The sequence below is a fragment of the Oncorhynchus mykiss genome, chromosome 2 (genome assembly GCF_013265735.2).
Source record: "Oncorhynchus mykiss isolate Arlee chromosome 2, USDA_OmykA_1.1, whole genome shotgun sequence".
NCBI lineage: Eukaryota > Metazoa > Chordata > Actinopteri > Salmoniformes > Salmonidae > Oncorhynchus > Oncorhynchus mykiss.
The window spans coordinates 31,317,551-31,342,364 of NC_048566.1; the positions used below are offsets into that span (position 1 = coordinate 31,317,551).

Genomic DNA, 24,814 nt, shown 5'->3' on the forward strand with positions numbered 1-24,814 from the left:
AACGTTAGTTGATCTACATTGCAGTTAGATCTTAAGAAATGAACAAAGGCTTACTGCAGTGAACAACCCTTTTAATGGATTATTTTCAGAAAACAGGCACATTAAACTGTGAAGACACAATGGAAAGTTACTCTAACATAATGGAAGAAAACGGCTATGACAGGGACTGTTCATGGTCATATCCTTATATTCCACAGCGGAGGGTGACAGAAACATCGATACATTACATTACATTTGTACACGTACACTACATACATAGACTGGAGCGTTCACAATAACAAATAGACTGCATACGCTTGTGCAATAGCTTGCTTTTCTCATAACTCAGTGACCAAATACCTTTCCCATGTGGCCATGGAGCATAAGGAGACCAGGAGAGGAAGCCAATTGAACACTATTTGAGACAGACGACGAGACCTCTAACATCTGACAGTCTACTGTGTGCCACTTTAGCCAATATGGATCTACAACTTACAGGAGCTGATACTGTCCACCAGAAACCAACACTATCAACTATTCTGTCAGTTTCCACAAAAGACCTCGTCATTCTTCACCATCATCAGTTTCATTGTCATCCAGTTTCACTTTCTCCTCAATATTGGTCCAAGACAAAAACCATCCTCAGATTCTGAGAATTACCTGGCTGGCCATTTTCATTCCGTTACAGGGAACTCTATGTGATAGTGTCCATGGGCAGATGTTGTTATCTAAAGTTCTGTCCTTGCGCTATTGCTCAGTTCTTTAGTGTTACCGTCCGTGGGTGGACGTTGTCCCTCAGTACGCGGCCATTGGGGATGCCATGACAGGGAGATGGATGGAAGGAGAACTAGATGGTTGACAGTGTCTGGGGGCCCATTTCCCTGGCACCACATCAGTGTGGTGCCGATGAACCACAGGATGGAGGGAGCCAGGAGGAAGAGAGGAGGGGAGGGTATATCTACTGTAGCCTCACCCCACACAATTATTCTACTCTTGGAATCGATTCCAAGTCCAGTTTTATGTGTACTGTCGGCGAGATGGATTCGCAGATCACTGGGAAGTGAGTTGAGCAATAGAATACAGTTCTTTTAAGTCCAATTCTGAAGACCCCTATTGAACAAATGCACGGGCTGTCCGAAGAGATGCCAGCCAGGGGCTGGTAGTGTGTGTTTGGTCTCCATGGTAACATGAAGCAGTTGCCATAGGCTCTATGCCGTACACAGGATTACATAATGGTGAGAGTATTCAAAAATCAACTATCTGTGAGACGATATAGCAGAGTAATATTACAAGTCATGAGGGTTATTCACAAAACTTGAACTCCGTAAATGTACTTGTTTCTTTTTATAAATCCTGACTTTAAATCCTGGCCTGATGCATGCTCTTCGTTTACAAAAGCATAACACAGATTGCTGTCAATGTTGTGTATTTTACTATTTTCTGTATTGGTAAAACAGGTGGCATCAAGTTTTATAAATAATCCCCATTTCTAATAGTCGAAGCTAGGAGTGCATTCTTTCATTTACGAACAACAGAATCACATCTTGTCTGGAAGTGCAGCTCCCTCTCAGGGAGAATATCACAGTAAAAATAACACTGTTTATCCCATTTCCCCTCATATACCATGGGCCCCCATCCATAGGGCGTTAGCCAGCACGGTCCTTAATGTGTGTGGAGTTCAGTAGGGAATTATGGGAAGCCAATCTGACTGAGGAAGCTATGGGTGGGATGTCAAAAGTTGAAAGGTCCTTTCTATAGGAAGTGGTGGTTTCATGACATCACCAACCCTGGGTTTGGTCTTAAGTCTCTTCATCATCATGATCCATAGGAACTGTATATACACTGACCATTTAGTTCATAGTGTCTCATATTGAGCCACTTTTTATTCACTTAGCCAGTATTAGTTCATTAGTTCATGGGGTAGTATGGAATGTGTGTGTGTGTGGTTACTGGTAATACAGCATGTTGGCACACAAAGCCAGTGATGGGGTTAGCTTGTGGATTAGCTTTCCTCTTCACACCCCGTTGATCAGGACCACAGTTTGGGTGGGGGTCTGGGAACGGCTTTGACGTTCGCGCTTAGTGTTCTTGGAGCTGACGTTGCGCGAGCATCGAAGAGACAGGAAGCTGAGGCGGACCTCCAGGCCCGTGGTCTTGTTGGTGTTTGGGACGGTGGTGCTGTTGTTGTTTACAGTATTGTCCAGCTCACCCTCCGCTCCCTCTGCTCGGTCACCTGAAACACACAGAGAGGTATGCTGTGTGAGCCTGGTGATCGAGATAGATAAAGTATATTGGGAGTCCGCCCCCCACCCCCCACTGTGTTACCCTTTCTCACTGGTCCAAAACTTTCCGCAGGCTCTTAGGGACCCAGTGGAGATTAGGATTTATCCCCCAGCAGTACTGCTAACCTGTGCCTCTGCACCTGCTCTGGTCTAAGCACTAGGCAAGCTGTCACTATGACTAATAGGTCTCTCCTCTGGCTCAGGTGCAAGTCAGACAGGAAACAGAAGACGATATGTCTTACTGAAAATAAACACACACCATCAATCTCTCTTCTTTTTCACCTGTCTGCATATGTACACACTACCTCATACAGTATGCACACACACTCTCTAAACCCAGCTCTCCTTTTTTACTTTTTTGGCCGCGCGCACACACACACCTCTCTCCAGGTCACACTCAGGTGATGACGCCCCGCTACACTCGCTGCGTGGTCCCAGGACCGGCGAGATAAGGCCAAAGTCAGACAGCGAGACTGGGCTGGGAAGGTCCAGACTGCAGGGGCGTGAGGAGGGAGCAGGGGAAGAGGAGGGGCAGGGCGAGGGCAGGTCCTGGGGGCTGTTTGGGGAGTGGGAGGAGGAGACCAGGCTGCAGGTGGAGCGGGTCTCTGAGTCCTCCTCTGACATGGCACTGCTGCAGGTCTCATCCTCAAACGACTTGGACGTCACTGCAGAGACCGAGGGGAAGAGTGGTTGAGATGTAACAAGCCTTTACTGTACAACTGAGGAGTGCACATGCAGAGCATCAATGTGGCATCCACTAAATAAACAAATACACACAGTGAGTATAGAGAAAGGGAGTAGGAAGAAAAAGCAAACGAGGGAGACAGACGGTGGGCAGAAGGGGGAGAGAGACTTCTTGAAATACTGCAGCCATACTTTACACTGAAAGAGAGAGTGTAAATACACAGTACTTCAAGACTAATATGAGATCCATTTTCTGTGTTGGGGTCAAAGTCCTCAAATTCCAACATGGATGGCGAATGAAGGAATGTTTTAATGACCTTGAACTATGTTTACTGCCATCGGACAGTTTGAAACAGACACTTTATATGTAGGTAGTACAGACACACTGCTCATTTATCACTCTAGTGTTAATCTGCTAAATTGTAACTATTCGCTGCGATGGCCTATTTATTGCCTTACCTCCTCATGCCTTTTGCACACAATGTACAGTGCCTTGCGAAAGTATTCGGCCCCCTTGAACTTTGCGACCTTTTGCCACATTTCAGGCTTCAAACATAAAGATATAAAACTGTATTTTTTTGTGAAGAATCAACAACAAGTGGGACACAATCATGAAGTGGAACGACATTTATTGGATATTTCAAACTTTTTTAACAAATCAAAAACTGAAAAATTGGGCGTGCAAAATTATTCAGCCCCCTTAAGTTAATACTTTGTAGCGCCACCTTTTGCTGCGATTACAGCTGTTTGTCGCTTGGGGTATGTCTCTATCAGTTTTTCACATCGAGAGACTGACATTTTTTCCCATTCCTCCTTGCAAAACAGCTCGAGCTCAGTGAGGTTGGATGGAGAGCATTTGTGAACAGCAGTTTTCAGTTCTTTCCACAGATTCTCGATTGGATTCAGGTCTGGACTTTGACTTGGCCATTCTAACACCTGGATATGTTTATTTTTGAACCATTCCATTGTAGATTTTGCTTTATGTTTTGGATCATTGTCTTGTTCTTCCAGAATGGTCCTGTATTTGGCTCCATCCATCTTCCCATCAATTTTAACCATCTTCCCTGTCCCTGCTGAAGAAAAGCAGGCCCAAACCATGATGCTGCCACCACCATGTTTGACAGTGGGGATGGTGTGTTCAGCTGTGTTGCTTTTACGCCAAACATAACGTTTGGCATTGTTGCCAAAAAGTTCAATTTTGGTTTCATCTGACCAGAGCACCTTCTTTCACATGTTTGGTGTGTCTCCCAGGTGGCTTGTGGCAAACTTTAAACAACACTTTTTTTGGATATCTTTAAGAAATGGCTTTCTTCTTGCCACTCTTCCATAAAGGCCAGATTTGTGCAATATACGACTGATTGTTGTCCTATGGACAGAGTCTCCCACCTCAGCTGTAGATCTCTGCAGTTCATCCAGAGTGATCATGGGCCTCTTGGCTGCATCTCTGATCAGTCTTCTCCTTGTATGAGCTGAAAGTTTAGAGGGACGGCCAGCTCTTGGTAGATTTGCAGTGGTCTGATACTCCTTCCATTTCAATATTATCGCTTGCACAGTGCTCCTTGGGATGTTTAAAGCTTGGGAAATCTTTTTGTATCCAAATCCGGCTTTAAACTTCTTCACAACAGTATCTCGGACCTGCCTGGTGTGTTCCTTGTTCTTCGTGATGCTCTCTGCGCTTTTAACGGACCTCTGAGACTATCACAGTGCAGGTGCATTTATACGGAGACTTGATTACACACAGGTGGATTGTATTTATCCTCATTAGTCATTTAGGTCAACACTGGATCATTCAGAGATCCTCACTGAACTTCTGGAGTGAGTTTGCTGCACTGAAAGTAAAGGGGCTGAATAATTTTGCACGCCCAATTTTTCAGTTTTTGATTTGTTAAAAACATTTGAAATATCCAATAAATGTCGTTCCACTTCATGATTGTGTCCCACTTGTTGTTGATTCTTCACAAAAAAATACAGTTTTATATCTTTATGTTTGAAGCCTGAAATGTGGCAAAAGGTCGCAAAGTTCAAGGGGGCCGAATACTTTCGCAAGGCACTGTATATAGACTTTTTTTTCTACTGTGTCATTGATTTGTTTATTGTGTTATTGGCTTGTTTATTGTTTACTCCATGTGTAACTCTGTGTTGTTGTCTGTGTCACACTGCTTTGCTTTATCTTGGCCAGGTCGCAGTTGCAAATGAGAACTTGTTCTCAACTAGCCTACCTGGTTAAATAAAGGTGAAATAAAAAAATAAGTCTACTAAAAGACAAATCATCAACTGTAGCATATTGCTGTTTATGTGGGTTAACGCGCAACAGCAATAACCTTAGCAAATAGCGGCGGAGTGGGTCAGACAGCAGTAGGGCTCTGAGGTTGCCATGGAAACATCATCCCGCAGCCCATAATGCAGGACATTAGAAAGTGGATCAGTGAGTGACACGCACTGCTCTGAACATCTACTCTTTTTCATCTGACTACAGTTGAGCCTCAATCTCATCACAGTGTGTATCTTCAGCACTTAACTGATTCGGGATGAAGCAAATTAAGCACTGTGTGTCCAATGACCGTTGTTAAGTTGTCATATCATGGGATCTTCTGCAAAGTAAATACAGGCATTTAAAAAATCTGGAATTTCTTATTAAAGAAAATTGAATGAACAGACTTCTTTGAAAGAACACATTTAGAATGTATTGTACAGTATTTAGACACCAGCGCAGGGCAATAAAGTCAACTCCAAACAGTCTGCGCCTTTAAGGTTCCAAGTCTAGGAAAAAATTCTAGGAAAACATTCCAAGAAAACAGGCAACCCTCTTAGGAGCCGGACACCATCTTCATGACTTTTCTTAGAAAACATCAAGACCTCCCTGCACAATGCCAATAACAGCGTTTTCTAGGAATTCCTACGAAGGTTTTGAAGAACAAGTCAGAAGGAGAGTCAACAGGGTGTTTATGTGCCGTACCCAACTACTAGTGAAAAGTAGGCGCGGCTGGCTGTTTAGCCTCACTATGTAGGACAGCTGATCCAAGAACAGTTTCTGCAGTTTTCAAGCGCAGAAATGAAATGACCAGAACATCATGTAACATCACTGTAAGTGTACTCACTGGAGATGCCATCCGACTCCATCTTGAAGCTGGCAATGTCATCCACGGCGACACTGTCGCCATCGGCGCCCACGCCCCGCCCCCGGGGGCCCATGGCTGAGTTGCGTCGGCGTTCGTGGATCTCGTCTGAGATCATCTCGAGGTTTCTCAGAGCTGTCTTGTACCCTTCTTTGGCCTGGCTCAGCTTGGCCTGCAACTCATCCACATTCTTCTTTAGGTGCTACAGACGGACAGAAAGGGAAAGTACACACACACACACACACACGCAAAGGCAGAAGATGAAACCATCATTGCCATAAATGGTTCAGACCTGAGATGACATGGCAATATGTTCAAGGTCAAAGTTTATTGACCTAAGTCACATTAGTAAAGATCTAACCACAGAGCAGAGTCCACAATAATAAGACAGTAAGACTTCTTCAATCTAAAATACTGTACCTTTAAAAAGGCTGATAAAGGCAGGCAAATTACAGTGTAGTGCACACATACCTCAAGCTGTAGGTAGTACTTTGCCTTCAACTCAAAGTAAGGTCTGTGGGAGGAAGGAGGGGAAAAAGAGGGAAGGAGAAAGATTAGAGGCAATGACAACAACTCGGAATAGCTCTGTGCATATCACCAAGGCAACGGGGTGCGATATAGAGCTATCACATTAGATGAGCTGACTGTGGAGAAAGGATTAGACAGAGCTGAGGCAACACTGACAGGCTCAGTCCCAACACTCTAAAACGGACTATTTTCTCATCTCATCTCCATGACACTTAATAGGTAAGAGGACCGGCTAGGTTTCAACCATACTGATTACACATATCAAGTACATGATCTGTGGTCATGACGGAAAGGAGACGAGGGAGCTTTTTAAGGCTGTATGGATTCACAACAGCCTCAGTCTCTCAAGTTAAGGCGGGGAAACATTAGAGCCCCCCTACTCTACACCTTACACTCCCTCCCCAAAACAGGCCTCCAGTCTATAGAGTTTTGTAAAAGCCTGACAGCATGTACTAACCAGCACACCGCCGCATTGTCTCTCTTTGTGGTGCTCGGAATAAAAACAGCCACTAGTTCATCATCAAAGGTCGGAAACGACTCCCTCAACCCACAGGAGGTTGGTGGCACCTTAATTGGGGAGGACAGGCTCGTGTTAATGTCTGGATCAGAATCAGTGGAATGGTATAAAATACATTAAAAGCATGGTGCCATTCCATTAGTTTCTCTCCAGACATTATTTCGAGCCGTCCTCCCCTCAACAGCCTCCACTGTTGCGCGCACATTTACCTTTTGCACATTTATATTCATTTGTTTTGTTCATTGACCTTTTTCAAGCTACTGAAACATCTACGTCGTTAAAGATCAATGTCTTGGAAAAGGTCACTGTTGACAAATAAACATGGGTGTGTGAATGTGTGAGTCGCAGACCATTCGGTAATTGACGCAGTGGTCGTATCAGGTTCACTTTGACTTCTCGGTCTTTTAACTGTGGTGCGGTGGAGTTTGGGTCGCAACGCAGTCATATGGGACTCACTTGGACTTGTTGATGGTGCGTTTGAGTTTCTTCTCCAGCTGTTTCATGCGGCCCATGGCTGCCGTGTACTTGGCTGCCGTCTCCTTGTGCACCAGCTCACTCCGCGTCTTTGTATGCTCCGCCTCCATCACCTGCAACAGCCAATCAGAACTCAGTCTGGCAGCTACACAGAAATGTGACAACGTGACTTCCTAACTTGCGAAGCATCAATTTCCATCCACATTATGCCTTTAACCTTTGAATAGTAACATTCAGGTGTCAAATGTAGGTTTGACAGACAGTCATGTTGCACTAATGCAATTCGCAGCACCCCATTACCTCCTCCCCCTCCATGCAGTACGGTACTCACCCTCTGGGTGGCATGGTTGAGCATCTCCTGCCAGGCTGAGTCAAACTGCCTGGTGTCCTCCTCCAGGAGCCTCTGCTCTGCCAGGGCGATGGTCTCCTTGGCCGCACGCAGAACCTCCGTGGCCCTCTGGAAGTCCTGGGTGGCTCTCTGGGCCTCCAGCTGAGCCTGGGCAATGGGTAGAGAGACAACATGTCAGATATGCACTGAGATCAGCCACAGAACCAGACCTTCACTGGGTCTCCTCCAGAATCATCTGCACAACAGATGGGATGAGACCCTACCAGACATACTTCATGACTGGGTCTCTAGCAGAGCCTGGGCAACGAGTAGAGTGACAGCCTGCCAGACGGGCACCTGAAGAGGCCATGACACTCTGCCGCCAGCCAAGTTCTCTGTCACCATAAAATATTATGTGGGCCATGTCTGGCCATAGGGGTTGAACCCCTGCCCCTACTGGCAGCTGGCCAATGCCCATAATAGGCCAAATCCTTGATCTGTACACCTCAAGAGAACTCTTTCCTCTTGCAGGAAATTAACGATGGGCTCTTCAGTCAAGAAATGACTATATCCAGTGTCTCTATATAACTACAATGTAAGCACTTCTCCTCATAAAATGCTGTTTTTAAAAACAAGAGACACACAAAACCTTCAGCTCAAACATTGACAGGAATAAACCAAATCAGCTGTTGAGTCAGCATGGAAAATAGCAACTAGGCGTAATAACAAACAAGGCCACCAAAGGTCCTTGTGACTGACTATGGAAACTCGCCAAACTGTCTTGTGGATAAGATGTTCCTAACATCAAAATGACTAATTTCGGCGAAAACACAGAAAGGTCATGACGTATGGTTGTGTCTGTGTGTGTGTGGGTCTGTCTGTGTGTGTGGGTCTGTCTGTGTGTGTGTGGGTCTGTCTGTGTGTGTGGGTCTGTCTGTGAGTGTGTGGGTCTGTCTGTGTGTGTGGGTCTGTCTGTGTGTGTGGGTCTGTCTGTGAGTGTGTGGGTCTGTCTGTGTGTGTGGGTCCGTCTGTGAGTGTGTGGGTCTGTCTGTGTGTGTGGGTCTGTCTGTGTGTGTGGGTCCGTCTGTGAGTGGGTGGGTAACAAGGCTGAACCTCTTGTTTTCCTATTGGTATCTATTGGTTCTCTCAGTAACATCCACCTTTGTTTTAAAACATCCCTCTGAACATCCCATTCTGAATGTTCTGTTCTGAGGTCAACCAAAACATCGTAGACTGCTGCCAGAGAGAACATACAAGTATTACCCCTTTACTCTCTGTGCATATTTTAGCCCAAACGGGTCACTTAGTAACAGATAGACTCCAAAACAGTTCCCTCATCCGGCCTCTGTTACGATAAGGGACAGTACAAATCGGAAGCTTAGACTTCTTGTTTGTGTTGCCATAGCTGCAAAGCTAATCCTTTTCTTATTTATCCACTTTTCCTCTCTAATCTGTCAGTCATAGCAATTGACAGAAACCCCCTGTAGCTAGCGCTAATACCCTAAGCCCCTCTCTGCTCTGTGGGTACTAGTAAAGCATAAACTCAAGACTTTGCCCCAAACCCACCAATAGCGTGTCTAGGGAAGGTGATTTACTGTATCTGTGTGTGCACGAGTGTGTGTGCACGAGTGTGTGTGCACGAGTGTGTGTGCACGAGTGTGTGTGCACGTGTGTGTGTGTGTGTGTGTGTGAACGTGTGTGTGTGTGCACGAGTGTGCATTTCCTGTAGAGGTTAAATATCATTCCAACGTTTTACAGTAAGGTGGATAAAACATTACTGATCTGCCAAAAACAAAATACCAACTGAACTATTGTTCAGTTAAAGTAGTCTGACTAGTTTGGGAGGAAGTGAAGGTGGATATACACTGACTCCTTGGCTGCAAGCAACTTATGAATAAGTCACAGCAGAGAAAAATTCAAACAGGATCTCATGTGACTAGAGATTCCTCTGACCTAATTTAAGTGAGGAACACATTGAGTCACCCCAAAGAAAACAAACTTTAATGAAGTGATCATGACCTATGGAGCAGTATGTGGTATACCTCAAGACCCTACTACACAAAGATCTGCAAGCCAAGATATTCCATTTTTTTAGACAACAACATCTCATTACCTTCTATGGTAATTTGATTAGCCTTCCAAATGCCAACTCAGCACCAACTAAACAACCTCTGCCTTGTGGTGATCACACAACCCATTCACAGACCTTCTCATGACATGGATGGGCAGGTCATGCACATAGAGTGTTGGGTCCAACCACATGCTAACCTATGTCTATCACTTCACTGTATGGACGAGTCATGAGTTTGAATGCCTGGGAATTAAACCGGGGCCTCTCTTTCACAAAATGATTTGGCATGTTGTTCACAAGACTTACAACCGACGCATGCTCTCATTCAGACAACTCTCTTCCTCTTTCTCCCTCGCTCCGTAAGCACATTCAGTGATCTCCTTTAAAATCACTCTGCATCATTGTTTCCCCACTAACCCCAACAAGCAGACTCCATGCTGAGAAAACATGCCCCACTCCCAGGAACACCCTGTGTGCATCCAGTCTGATGCAGAAGGAATCACCTCTGGAGAAAGGACTTTTCACCAGACGATAACGTCCAACGGCTGACTCAGTTCATAGAAGTAATACTGCAGTGAAGCATAATACTGTACAGCACAATGTTCTTTGTGCATCTATCGCTGTCTTTAATTGACTTCAGCAGGAATCCCTCCGAGATAGCAGGCTATTCATAAGGAAGGCAACAGGACTAGTCTGCAGACTGGCAGATACAGAGGCTATTTAGTGGCACACTAACAGTGCATTCGTAAAGTATTCAGACCCCTTCCCTTTTTCCCAAAAATGTTACGTTACTGCCTTATTCTAAAATGGATTAAATACATTTTTCCCTCATCAATCTATACACAATAACCCATGTTAAAGCAAAAAAAAAGGTTTTTAGGGATGTTTTCAAATGTATTTAAAATAAAAACAGAAATACCTTATTTGCATAAGTATTCAGTCCCTTTGCTGTGAGAGCTTTAAAATTGAGCTCAGGTGCATCCTGTTTCCATTGATCATCCTTAAGATATTTCTACAACTTGATTGGAGTCCACCTGTGGTAAATTCCATTGATTGGACATGATTTGGAAAGGCACACACCTATCTATATAAGGTCCCACAGTTGACAGTGCATGTCAGAGCAAAAACCAAATTGCATGTCAGAACAAATTGTCCGTAGAGCTCCGAGACAGGATTGTGTCGAGGCACTGATCTGGGGAAGGGTACCAAAACATGTCTGTAGCATTGAAGGTCCCCAAGAACACAGTGGCCGCCATCATTCTTAAATGGAACTCTTAGAGTGGCCGCACGGCCAAACTGAGCATTCGGAGGAGAAGGGCCTTGGTCAGGGAGGTGACCAAGAACTTGATGGTCACTCTGACAGAGCTCTAGAGTTCCTCTGTGGAGATTGGAGAACCTTCCAGAAGGACAACCATCTCTGCAGCACTCTACCAATCAGGCCTTTATGGTACAGTGGCCAGACGGAAGCCACTCCTCAGTAAAAGGCACATGACAGCCCGCTTGGAGTTTGCTAAAAGGCACCTAAAGACTCTCAGACCATGAGAAACAAGATTCTCTGGTCTGATGAAACCAACTCTTTGGACTGAATGCCAAGCGTCACATCTGGAGGAAACCTGGCACCATCCCTACGGTGAAGCATGGTAGTGGCAGCATTATGCTGTGGGGATGTTTTTCAGCGACAGGGACTGGAAGACCAGTCAGGATCGAGGGAAAGACGAATGGAGCAAAGTACAGAGTGATCCTTGATGAAAACCTGCTCCAGAGTGCTCAGGACCTCAGACTGGGGCGAAGGTTCACCTTCCAACAGGACAATGACCCTAAGCACACAGCCAAGACAGCACAGGAGTGGTTTCAGAACAAATGTCCTTGAGTGGCCCAGCCACAGCCCGGACATGAACCTGATAGAACATATCTGGAGAGACCTGAAAAGGGCTGTGCAGCAACGCTCCCCATCCAACCTGACAGAGCTGGAGAAGATCTGCAGAGAAGAATGGGAGAAACTCCCCAAATATATCCCCAAAGGTGCTTCAACAAAGTACTGAGTAAAGGGTCTGAATACTTATGTAAATGTAATATCAGTTTTTTATTTTTAATACATTTGCAAAATGTTCAAAAAATCTGTTTTTGCTTTGTCATTTTGGGGTATTGTGTATAGATGGATGGGGGGGGGGGGTTTAATCCATATTAGAATAAGGCTTTAACGTAACAAAATGTGGAAAAAGTCAAGGGATCTGAATACTTTCTGAATGCACTGTATAAAGTCGATGCCTCTCCTTGTTCGGACGGTGCTCGGTGGTCGACGTCACCGGTCTTCCAGCCATCATTGATCCACGTTTCATTTTCCATTGGTTTTGTCTTGTTGTGTATTTAACCCTCTGTTTCCCCTCATGTCCTTGTCAGAGATTGTTTTTGTTATGCTCTTGGTTTATGGATTGGTGCGCGACAGGTTCTTGTACCCACGTTTATTTTTACGCTATTAAACTACTCCATTATACCAAGTTTGATTCTCCTGCGCCTGACTTCCCTGCCACCTACACACACGGCATGACAATAAATATATAAGTACATGTATTAGTATTTAATAGTGTTCTGTTCCTACTGTATACTGCAGATGAACAGAATTCCAACAGAGAGACTTCTCACAGCAGGCCTACTGCTGTACACCTGCTCCACTATAAATGATTGGCAACCCAGCCCTTCTCCTTAATCCATCTCTCCTCTGCCTACTCCTCTCCCCCATCACCAGTTCAGTCCTGCTGCCACCGTTATCCATCATTCTATTCTTTTCAGTTTACTCATCCCATCTTTACCCTTCATGTTCAGCTGCACAGTGATGGTGTAAAAAAAATGTTTTAAAAAAAGAACTGTCCAGCCAACATCAAGACTAGAGCATAATTTCTCAAGACACCTTTCAAAGCTGGGCCTCTCAGGAAACTGATAACTGGAGGGAAGAGGGAGAGATAGATGGTTTATTAGGGAGGATGGGGAGAGGAGGCATTAGTCTATTTATTCAGCACATTCCATTGAATTGTTGTGTTGTTATTCACTGTCCTCTCCAAGGACTGTAAAGGACTGTGGTTTCAAACTTTCCACCGGTGTATATTTGGCCTCTATAAGGATGGTAATACCACATCAGCTCTGCATTTCCGCTGCGGTTTCTGTCTATATAAATAGATCATAAGGTCTACTACTTCTCTCCATCACACAGATACTTCATAGGTCCTTGTAACAGGGATTTCCAGGTGATCAAAAAGGAGAGCGGACATTGATCAAATCAATTACAAATCAATCCGGTTTATTACAAGTTGCATCAGGGAGACGCCTCCGGAATAGGAGCAGAGAAAATGTCTAACTATATGAATCACACAGCACCCAATGCTCTGTAAACACCAGGGGGCTTGTAGGAAGTCTCAACATCGGATGCTACAGAATCACACAGTGTCACAGATCCATTATCAGTGTGTGCTCGAATCCTGTCTGGACTTTACACAACATTCAACACTTGGCAGACATTTGATACAGGTCAAAGGTAAGATCATCAGTACATAGTTACATCAGATAATGATAGAGTAACAGGTGCCAAACGGCTTCATTAAATATGGTACTTAGACATTCATGGCAAACTCCTTTTCCCTTCCCCAAGGGAATGCTTTGGTCTGCATCTCCCCACAGATACAATCTACTGCAGCCCTCATCCTCCACATACAATCTACTGCAGCCCTCATCCTCCACATACAATCTACTGCAGCCCTCATCCTCCACATACAATCTACTGCAGCCCTCATCCTCCACATTCAATCTACTGCAGCCCTCATCCTCCACATACAATCTACTGTAGCCCTCATCCTCCACATACAATCTACTGCAGCCCTCATCCTCCACATTCAATCTACTGCAGCCCTCATCCTCCACATACAATCTACTGCAGCCCTCATCCTCCACATACAATCATGTTATTACATATCAATCCATATCCATACCACACAGTAACTCAAATACCCTAAAATAATTCATCAAATCATTTCCCATTACAGCCCTACTCGTATTTTAAATTAAACAAGCACCAACGCGTGCACACTCAACTGTAAGTAAAGTAGAACTTCATAATAAGACCACACTTTCTCTTTGTGCATAAGAAAATTGGATCCCGCTCTACACAGCCTTTAAATCATTCAGAGCTGGCGCTCTTCGGCGCCCTAACAGAGTATTCATTTGGTTAACCGGCACATGTTCAGATAAACATCTCGTTGCTACATATTCACGCTTGCCTCCATGGCTGCATGCATGTAAGAGAAGCTTTGAAATATAAAGCACTCCTATAATCTTCATGGCATACGTTTGACAAGACGTGCCAAGACTTCAAAGACCAGAGAGTTTCAGCTAAACATTTCTCCGCAGACTATCAACACTGGAAAAGTATCAGCCGTCAAAGAGAACACAGCCACGGCTATGTTCCACGGGAAGTAACTGATTTAATCGATCTCCCCAGTTATTAAGCAGGGCAATTCATCTTGGTGTAAAGGGAGTGAAATTGAGTGAAAAGGGCCTTTTCAATTGGAGGTCAATGATTTACAGTCAGATAGTAAACATGCATCTCTGCAGTCAGTCACGCTTCGCTGGCCTTGGCCTTAATTGTGTCCCAATTGAGACGGTTCATTTTGCTGTGAGACACAAACAAATTGTGACTGGCCTAGATATGTCAGAGACCCACAGAGTTAATCCTGGAGAAGTCGTTATACTGCACATGACTCAGGGAGAGCTCGTCTTCATCATGCTTCACGGTCTGATGCTACAACAACCTAGAAGCTGTACATCGATCAGGCCAGTCTGAATGTTACCTCTGAGGCAAAGTGAAGGAGCAACAGTGTTCAGACACAGACATGGAGATGCAAGCCACTTGTTCCAAGTGGTTGCCTAACCATTGCTTAACTTCAGTGTTCCAGTCCACGTCTGTGCACCACGTGTAATGAACAGCTGCCTCTTGGGTTCCTCAGCACACTCATACGATGTTCCAATTTCAGGTTCCAGCCTGCCCCTTCTGAGAGAGACACACACACACGCACACACACACACGCAGCTGTATTGAGTCATTGTCAAGCTGAGATGCCATCATTAAAGCAACTCCAGTCCTGCTTACTGAAGCAGTGATGTAACCAGGGCTGACCAGCATCAACATGCACCACAGGCTGGACACTACAGGACAGGCTGGCCGCACACTTCCCAGGAGGACAGAGCATGGCTCCAGCACATGGCCACAACCTTGTCTCTGCTCCCCCTCGCCATCCTTCCCTCCATCCCATTCTAGCCCCCATGTCTAGAGGTCGAACGATTATTTTTTATTTTATTTCACCTTTATTTAACCAGGTAGGCTAGTTGAGAACAAGTTCTCATTTACAACTGCAACCTGGCCAAGATAAAGCACAGCAGTTCGACACATACAACAACACAGAGTTACACATGGAATAAACAAACATACAGTCAATAATACAGTGGAACAAAGAAACGCCTATATACAGTGAGTGCAAATGAGGTAAGATAAGGGAGTTAAGGCAATAAATAGGCCATGGTGGCGAAGTAATTACAATATAAAAATTAAACACTGGAATGGTAGATGTGCAGAAGATGAATGTGCAAGTAGAGATACTGGGGTGCAAAGGAGCAAGATAAATAAATAAATACAGTATGGGGATGAGGTAGTTGGATGGGCTGTTTACAGATGGGCTATGTACAGGTGCAGTGATCTGTGAGCTGCTCTGACAGCTGGTGCTTAAAGCTAGTGAGGGAGATATGAGTCTCCAGCTTCAGTGATTTTTGCAGTTTGTTCCAGTCATTGGCAGCAGAGAACTGGAAGGAAAGGCGGCCAAAGGGGGTGTTGGCTTTGGGGGTGACCAGTGAGATATACCTGCTGGAGCGCGTGCTACGGGTGGGTGCTGCTATGGTGACCAGTGAGCTGAGATAAGGCGGGGCTTTACCTAGCACAGACTTGTAGATGACCTGGAGCCAATGGGTTTGGTGACAAGTATGAAGCGAGAGCCAGCAAACGAGAGCATACAGGTCGCAGTGGTGGGTAGAATATGGGGCTTTGGTGACAAAACGGATGGCACTGTGATAGACTGCATCCAATTTGTTGAGTAGAGTGTTGGAGGCTATTTTATAGATGACATCGCCTAAGTCGAGGATCGGTAGGATGCAACATTTTACAAAGGTATGTTTAGCAGCATGAGTGAAGAATGCTTCGTTGCGAAATAGGAAGCCGATTCTAGATTTAATTTTGGATTGGAGATGCTTAATGTGAGTCTGGAAGGAGAGTTTACAGTCTAGCCAGACACCTAGGTATTTGTAGTTGTCCACATATTCTAACCGTCCAGAGTAGCGATGGCATGGCCTCGGCATGGCCGATTAATTAGGGCCGATTTCAAGTTTTCATAACAATCGGTAATCTGCATTTTTGGACACCGATTATGGCCGATTACATTGCATTCCATGAGGAGACTGCGTGGCAGGCTGACCACCTGTTACGCGAGTGCAGCAAGGAGCCAAGGTAAGTTGCTAGCTAGCAATAAACGTATCTTATAAAAAACAATCAATCTTAATTAACATAATCACTAGTTAACTACGCATGGTTGATGATATTACTAGTTTAACTAGTTTGTCCTGCGTTGCAAATAATCAATGAGGTGCCTGTTAATTTATCATCGAATCACAGCCTTCTTCACCAAACGGGTGATGATTGATTTAACAAGCACATTCACGAAAAAAGCACTGTTGTTGCACAAATGTACCTAACCATAAACATCAATGCCTTTCTTAAAATTAATACACAAGTATATTTTTTTAAACTTGCATATTTACTTAAAATAAATTAATGTTAGCAGGCAATATTAACTAGGGAAATTGTGTCACTTCTCTTACGTTCTGTGCAACAGAGTCAGGGTATATGCAGCAGTTTGGGCCGCCTGGCTCGTTGCGAACTGTGTGAAGACCATTTCTTCCTAACAAAGACCGTAATGAATTTTCCAGAATTTTCCGTAATTATGACAACATTGAAGGTTGTGCAATGTAACAGCAATATTTAGACTTATGGATGAGACCCGTTCAATAAAATATGGAACGGTTCTGTATTTCACTGAAAGAATAAACGTTTTGTTTTAGAAATTATAGTTTCCAGATTTGACCATATTAATGACCTAAGGCTCATATTCCTGTGTGTTTATTATATTATAATTAAGTCAATGATTTGATATTTGATAGAGCAGTCTGACTGAGCAGTGGTAGGCAGCAGCAGGCTTTTAAGCATTCATTCAAACAGCACTTTCCTGCGTTTGCCAGCAGCTCTTCCCAATGCTTGAAGCACCGCACTGTTTATGACTTCAAGCCTATCAACTCCCGAGATTAGACTGGCAATACTATAGTGCCTATAAGAACATCCAATAGTCAAAGGTACATGAAATACAAATGGTATAGAGAGAAATAATCCTTTAATTCCTTTAATAACTACAACCTAAAACGTCTTACCTGGGAATATTGAAGACTCATGTTAAAAGGAATCACCAGCTTTCATATGTTCTCATGTTCTGAGCAAGGAACTGAAACGTTAGCTTTTTTACATGGCACATATTTTACTTCTTTCTCCCACACTGTGTTTTTGCGTTATTTAAACCAAATTGAACATGTTTCATTATTGATTTGATACTAAATTGATTTGTATTTATGTATTATATTAAGTTAAAACAAAAGTGTTCATTCAGTATTGTTGTAATTGTGATTATTACAAATAGATACACTGCTCAAAAAAATAAAGGGAACACTTAAACAACACAATGTAACTCCAAGTCAATCACACTTCTGTGAAATCAAACTGTCCACTTAGGAAGCAACACTGATTGACAATAAATTTCACATGCTGTTGTGCAAATGGAATAGACAACAGGTGGGAATTATAGGCAATTAGCAAGACACCCCCAATAAAGGAGTGGTTCTGCAGGTGGTGACCACAGACCACTTCTCAGTTCCTATGCTTCCTGGCTGATGTTTTGGTCACTTTTGAATGCTGGCGGTGCTTTCACTCTAGTGGTAGCATGAGACGGAGTCTACAACCCACACAAGTGGCTCAGGTAGTGCAGCTCTTCCAGGATGGCACATTAATGCGAGCTGTGGCAAGAAGGTTTGCTGTGTCTGTCAGCGTAGTGTCCAGAGCATGGAGGCGCTACCAGGAGACAGGCCAGTACATCAGGAGACGTGGAGGAGGCCGTAGGAGGGCAACAACCCAGCAGCAGGACTGCTACCTCCGCCTTTGTGCAAGGAGGAGCACTGCCAGAGCCCTGCAAAATGACCTCCAGCAGGCCACAAATGTGCATGTGTCTGCTCAAACGGTCAGAAACAGACTCCATGAGGGTGGTATGAGGGCCCGACGTCCACAGGTGGGGGTTGTGCTTACAGCCCAACACCGTGCAGGACGTTTGGCATTTGCCAGAGAACACCAAGATTGGCAAATTCGCCACTGGCGCCCTGTGCTCTTCACAGATGAAAGCAGGTTCACACTGAGCACGTGGAGAACGTTCTGCTGCCTGCAACATCCTCCAGCATGACTGGTTTGGCGGTGGGTCAGTCATGGTGTGGGGTGGCATTTCTTTGGGGGGCCGCACAGCCCTCCATGTGCTCGCCAAAGGTAGCCTGACTGCCATTAGGTACTGAGAGGAGATCATCAGACCCCTTGTGAGACCATATGCTGGTGCGGTTGGCCCTGGGTTCCTCCTAATGCAAGACAATGCTAGACCTCATGTGGCTGGAGTGTGTCAGCAGTTCCTGCAAGAGGAAGGCATTGATGCTATGGACTGGTCCGCCCGTTCCCCAGACCTGAATCCAATTGAGCACATCTGGGACATCATGTCTCGCTCCATCCACCAAAGCCACGTTGCACCACAGACTGTCCAGGCGGATTCTTTAGTCCAGGTCTGTGAGGAGATCCCTCAGGAGACCATCCGCCACCTCATCAGGAGCATGCCCAGGCATTGTAGGGAGGTCATACAGGCACATGGAGGCCACACACACTACTGAGCCTCATTTTGACTTGTTTTAAGGACATTACATCAAAGTTGGATCAGCCTGTAGTGTGGTTTTCCACTTTAATTTTGAGTGTGACTCCAAATCCAGACCTCCATGGGTTGATAAATTTAATTTCCATTGATAATTTTTGTGTGATTTTGTTGTCAGCACATTCAACTATGTAAAGAAAAAACTATTTCATACGAATATTTCATTCATTCAGATCTAGGATGTGTTATTTTAGTGTTCCCTTTATTTTTTTGAGCAGTGTATATAAAAATCGGCCGATTAATCGGTATTGGCTTTTTATGGTCCTCCAAAAATCTGTATCGGTATCAGCGTTGAAAAATCATAATCGGTCGACCTCTACCCATGACCCTCATCCCCTCTGTGCTATAAGCCTGCCAAAACCTCTCTCCACAGGAGAGAAAAAGACAGAGAAAGAGACAGGCCACAGATGGTCTTGACTTTTCAGGATTACAAAATGACACTAACCGTCTTAACCCAATCTCCATACCCTCAGGGATATACTGGCTGTTCTGTAATACATGGAACTGAGTTACTGTGGTGGTGAAGGAGACTGTCTGGGACAAGGTTCTCTATTCTACCAGAGCCAGTATCTTTCCAGGGCAAGATATGACAACATTCTTCTTGCACTGCAAGAATGCATGTTGGGATTGTAATAAAATGCAATGATTACAGTATGACAAACACTCAAGACCATATCAATTCCTACAAACTCTCTCCCAGTCCTTTTTCTTTATCCCAGACACTACGGTGGCAGGTTGATGTATTAGAGCCCCCAGCCTCTGACAAAGATGTGCAGGGACCTATAGAGTCTCCTTTGTAGCTGTGATCCATCTGCCCTTGATTCAGAGCCAGAGAACAATCCCATACATCAGCTAGAGACAGCTCTCTCCCCCAGTCTGAATCTATTCCAGCTGTTTCAAATCTAACCAATCTACTGGATGATCTCCTCCAGGCCTGAAGGATTTTCATTGCTTTCCTCCCCCAGCCATAAACCACTAAGTCCCACATCTGTTCAATCTACGGCCATCACGGAGGTCAGTTCATAACTAATCTCACAGACATATCCACAGTCGGTCTCCTCTGTTCTGGACCTCAGGCATCTCCCCTCCTCTCTCTCATTATCCGTCTCACCTTTGTTCTTCCCAACTCTAGACACACTGCGGTTAGATAACTGAGGCAGCCAGGGGCTGAGACGATCTCAACTGTGCACTGTGTGGTAATAATCACTGTCGGTAACGGGCCGTGCAGGAGAGAGAGAGAGGGAGGGGGGCGAGATAGAGGGGGGAGGTAAACTGTGCCCAAACCTTGCACCAGCCACAACACATCACCATCACCATTCTCCTCCTCTCTATTGTTCCACCTTTCTTCCCACTAGCTGCACCTACTCTCCAGACAAAATGGGGCAGCCGAGGGGGAAGGGCAATAGGACTTCAATGTTTAATGCTAACCAGGGTTGGGGTCAATTCCGTTTCAGTTCCAGTTAGATCAGAAAGTAAACCAAATTCCAATACCAATTCTAAATTTTGACTGGTCTACTTTTTGTCAATTCACACTCTTAAAAGCTGAGGTTAACGAGAAGGAAACGATACATATTTCATGAGGTATAAGAAAAGCACTTTTCATCATTTTACACTACCAGTGACTGCAGCAATCGAGGCACTCTGATTCGGCACTTTAAAAATGGGAGCTGTCAAAGAAAGTGCAGGGTACCCAAGCTTTCTGGCCGAGTCAAGCTGTCTCTGATCCACTTACAAGCGCAGTCAACCATTAACTTGTGACTAGAGGTCGACCGATTATGATTTTTCAACACCAATACCGATTATTGGAGGACCAATAAAAGCCGATACCGATTAATCGGCCAATTTTTTTATTTTATTTGTAATAATGACAATTACAATACAATACTGAATGAACACTTATTTTAACTTAATATAATACATCAATAAAATCTATTTAGCCTCAAATAAATAATGAAACATGTTCAATTTGGTTTAAATAATGCAAAAACAAAGTGTTGGAGAAGAAAGTAAAAGTGCAATATTTGCCATGTAAGAACGCTAATGTTTAAGTTCCTTGCTCAGAACATGAGAACATATGAAAGCTGGTGGTTCCTTTTAACATGAGTCTTCAATATTCCTAGGTAAGAAGTTTTCGGTTGTAGTTATTATAGGAATTATAGGACTATTTCTCTCTATACCATTTGTATTTCATTAACCTTTGACTATTGGATGTTCTTATAGGCACTTTAGTATTGCCAGTGTAACAGTATAGCTTCCGTCCCTCTCCTCGCTCCTACCTGGGCTCGAACCAGAAACACAACGACAACAGCCACCCTCGAAGCAGCGTTACCCAGGCTGAACAACGGGAACAACCACTCCAAGTCTCAGAGCGAGTGACGTTTGAAACGCTATTAGCGCGCACCCCGTTAACTAGCTAGCCATTTCACATCGGTTACACCAGCCTAATCTCGGGAGTTGATAGGCTTGAAGTCATAAACAGCTGCTGGCAAACGCACAAAAGTGCTGTTTGAATGAATGCTTACGAGCCTGCTGGTGCCTACCACCGCTCAGTCAGACTGCTCTATCAAATCATAGACTTAGTTATAACATGATAACACACAGAATTACGAGCCTTAGGTCATTAATATGGTCGAATCCGGAAACTATCATCTCAAAAATAAGACGTTTATTTTTTCAGTGAAATACGGAACCGTTCCATATTTTATCTAACGGGTGGCATCCTTAAGTCTAAATATTCCTGTTACATTGCACAACCTTCAATGTTATGTCATAATTACGTAAAATTCTGGCAAATTAGGCGGCCCAAACTGTTGCATATACACTGACTCTGCGTGCAATGAACGCAAGAGAAGTGACACAATTTCACCTGGTTAATATTGCCTGCTAACCTGGATTTCTTTTAGCTAAATATGCAGGTTTAAAAAGATATACTTCTGTGTATTGATTTTAAGAACGGCATTGATGTTTATGGTTAGGTACACATTGGAGCAACGATACGCACCGTATCGATTATATGCAACGCAGGACACGCTAGATAAACTAGTAATATCATCAACCATGTGTAGTTAACTAGTGATTATGATTGATTGATTGTTTGTTTTTTATAAGATAAGTTCAATGCTAGCTAGCAACTTACCTTGGCTTACCGCATTCGCGTAACAGGCAGTCTCCTCGTTGAGTGCAATGTAATCAGGTGGTTAGTGCGTTGGACTAGTTAATAACTGTAAGGTTGCAAGATTGAATGCCCCGAGCTGACAAGGTAAAAATCTGTCGTTCTGCCCCTGAACGAGGCAGTTAACCCACTGTTCCTAGGCCGTCATTGAAAGTAAGAATGTGTTCTTAACTGACTTGCCTAGTTAAATAAAGGTGTAAAAAGAAACAGCCAAATCTTTGTCCAAAAATCCTGATTTCCGATTGTTATGAAAACTTGAAATCGGCCCTAATTAATCGGATATTGCGAGATACATTTCAATAGAAGAGGAGGAAGACAAAGGAAGATAGAGTATAGAGGAATCGGAAGATAGGGAAAGAGGGGAAGAGTGTTTATGTTGCATAATTGATTCAGTACTGTTGTGTTAAGAAGGGCTCTGCTCCAGTCACCACTGTGAGGTTGATTAACTCAACCATGTTAGAGAGGCAGCCATTTACCACACCACTGACCAATTTCAACCTCACCCGCTCCCAACCACTCCATAGATTGATGAGACCTGTGATGTGTGTGTGTGATATGTGTGTGTGTGTGTGTGTGTGTGTGTGTTTGTATGTGAGACCAGTGCCCTAGAATCGCCCTATGCAGTCAGGTCCCACTGACTTCTTGTTGCAGAGCTCAGCATAGTATGACAGACAAGTGAGCCATGCAGTTGTTCATAATTAAGATACCTGCCAACCCAGTCTGGAAATAAGAGCCACAGAGTTAAGTCTCAACCCCTCAAGTATGTGCCAAACTCTTATTGAACCCCTGAACGCATCATGGCTTCATACCATTGCTTTCAGTAAAATAACTGGGCCAGTAGATGCAGGGGCGCAACTTTGGTTTTAGAAGTGAGGGGGACAACCTGGGCATCTGAAGCTAGTTTTATGCATTTCTACTAGGGCTGTCACCAACAAAAAATCTTGGTCAACGAAGATTTGTCTTTTCTTTCGACCAATTGATTGGATTAAATTTTAAAAACGTGCATTTTTCTATATATACACACACCCTATGTGTTTTAATAAAATCAACTACAGTTGAAGTCTTAAGTTTACATACACCTTAGCCAAATACATTTAAACTCAGTTTTCACAATTCCTGACATGTAATCCTAGTAAAAATTCCCTGTCTTAGGTCAGTTAGGATCACCACTTTATTTTAAGAATGTGAAATGTCAGAATATTAGTAGAGAGAATGATTTATTTCAGCTTTTATTTATTTCATCACATTCCCAGTGGGTCAGAAGTTAACATACACTCAATTAGTATTTGGTAGAATTGCCTTTAAATTGTGTAATTTAGGTAAAAAGTTTCGAGAAGCCTTTCACAAGCTTCCCACAATAAGTTGGGTGAAATTTGGCCCATTGCTCCTGACAGAGCTGGTGTAACGGAGTCAGGTTTGTAGGCCTTCTTGCTCGCACACGCTTTTTCAGTTCTGTCCACAAATTCTCTATGGGATTGAGGTCAGGGCATTGTGATAGCCACTCCAATACTTTGACTTAGTTGTCCTTAAGCTATATTGTCACAACTTTGGAAGTATGCTTGGGGCCATTGTCCATTTGGAAGACCCATTTGCGACCAAGCTGATGTCTTGAGATGTTGCTTCAATATATACACATACGTTTCCTTCCACATGATGCCATCTATTCTGTGAAGTGCACCAGTCCCTCCTGCAGCAATACAACCCTGATGATGCTGCCACCCCCGTGCTTCACAGTTGGGATGGTGTTCTTCGGCTTGCAAGCCTCCCCCTTTTCCTCCTAACATAACGATGGTCACAGTTCTATTTTTGTTTCATCAGACCAGAGGGCATTTCGCATTTCTCCAAAAAGTACGACCTTTGTCCCCATGTGCAGTTGCAAACCGTAGTCTGGCTTTTTTTATGGCAGTTTTGGAGCAGTGGGTATGTCCTTGCTGAGTGGCCTTTCAGGTTATGTTGATATAGGACTTGTTTTATTGTGGATACAGATACTTTTGTACCTGTTTCCTCCAGCATCTTCACAAGGTCCTTTGCTGTTGTTCTGAGATTTATTTGCACTTTTCGCACCAAAGTACATTCATCTCTAGGCAACACAACGCGTCTCCTTCCTGAGCGGTGTGACGGCTGCGTGGTCCCATGGTGTTTATACTTGCGCACTATTGTTTGTACAGATGAAAATGGTACCTTCAGGCATTTGGAAATTGCTCCCAAGGATGAACCAGACTTGTGGAGGTCTACAATTTTTTTTCTAAGGTCTTGGCTGATTTCATTAGATTTCCCCATGATGGTCAAGCAAAGAGGCACTGAGTTTGAAGATAGGCCTTGAAATACATCCACAGGTACACCTCCAATTGACTCAAATGATGTCAATTAGCCTAACAGATGCTTCTAAACCATGACATCATTTTCTGGAATTTTCCAAGCTGTTTAAAGGCACAGTCAATTTAGTGTATGTACATTTCTGACCCACTGGAATTGTGATACAGTGAATTATAAGTGAAATAATCTTTCTGTAAACAATTGTTGGAAAAATTACTTGTGTCATCCACAAAGTAGATGTCCTAACTGACA

The 24,814-nt window shown here is 44.0% G+C and overlaps 1 protein-coding gene across 1 annotated transcript in view; it reads right to left on the minus strand.

Moving 5' to 3' along the window:
• Positions 1–54: 54 nt before the first annotated feature.
• The window catches only part of LOC110486940 (SH3 domain-binding protein 5), a 35,028-nt gene continuing 10,268 nt past the window's right edge, over positions 55–24,814 (minus strand). Inside the window, exons 4-9 of the mRNA XM_021558814.2 lie at positions 7,912–8,076; positions 7,563–7,693; positions 6,533–6,575; positions 6,044–6,263; positions 2,642–2,926; positions 55–2,212 (exon numbers count right to left, since the gene is read on the minus strand). Of these exons, the coding sequence (XP_021414489.2) occupies positions 1,995–2,212; positions 2,642–2,926; positions 6,044–6,263; positions 6,533–6,575; positions 7,563–7,693; positions 7,912–8,076 (1,062 nt within the window). The 3' untranslated portion in view covers positions 55–1,994. The remainder of the gene's footprint in view (positions 2,213–2,641; positions 2,927–6,043; positions 6,264–6,532; positions 6,576–7,562; positions 7,694–7,911; positions 8,077–24,814) is intronic.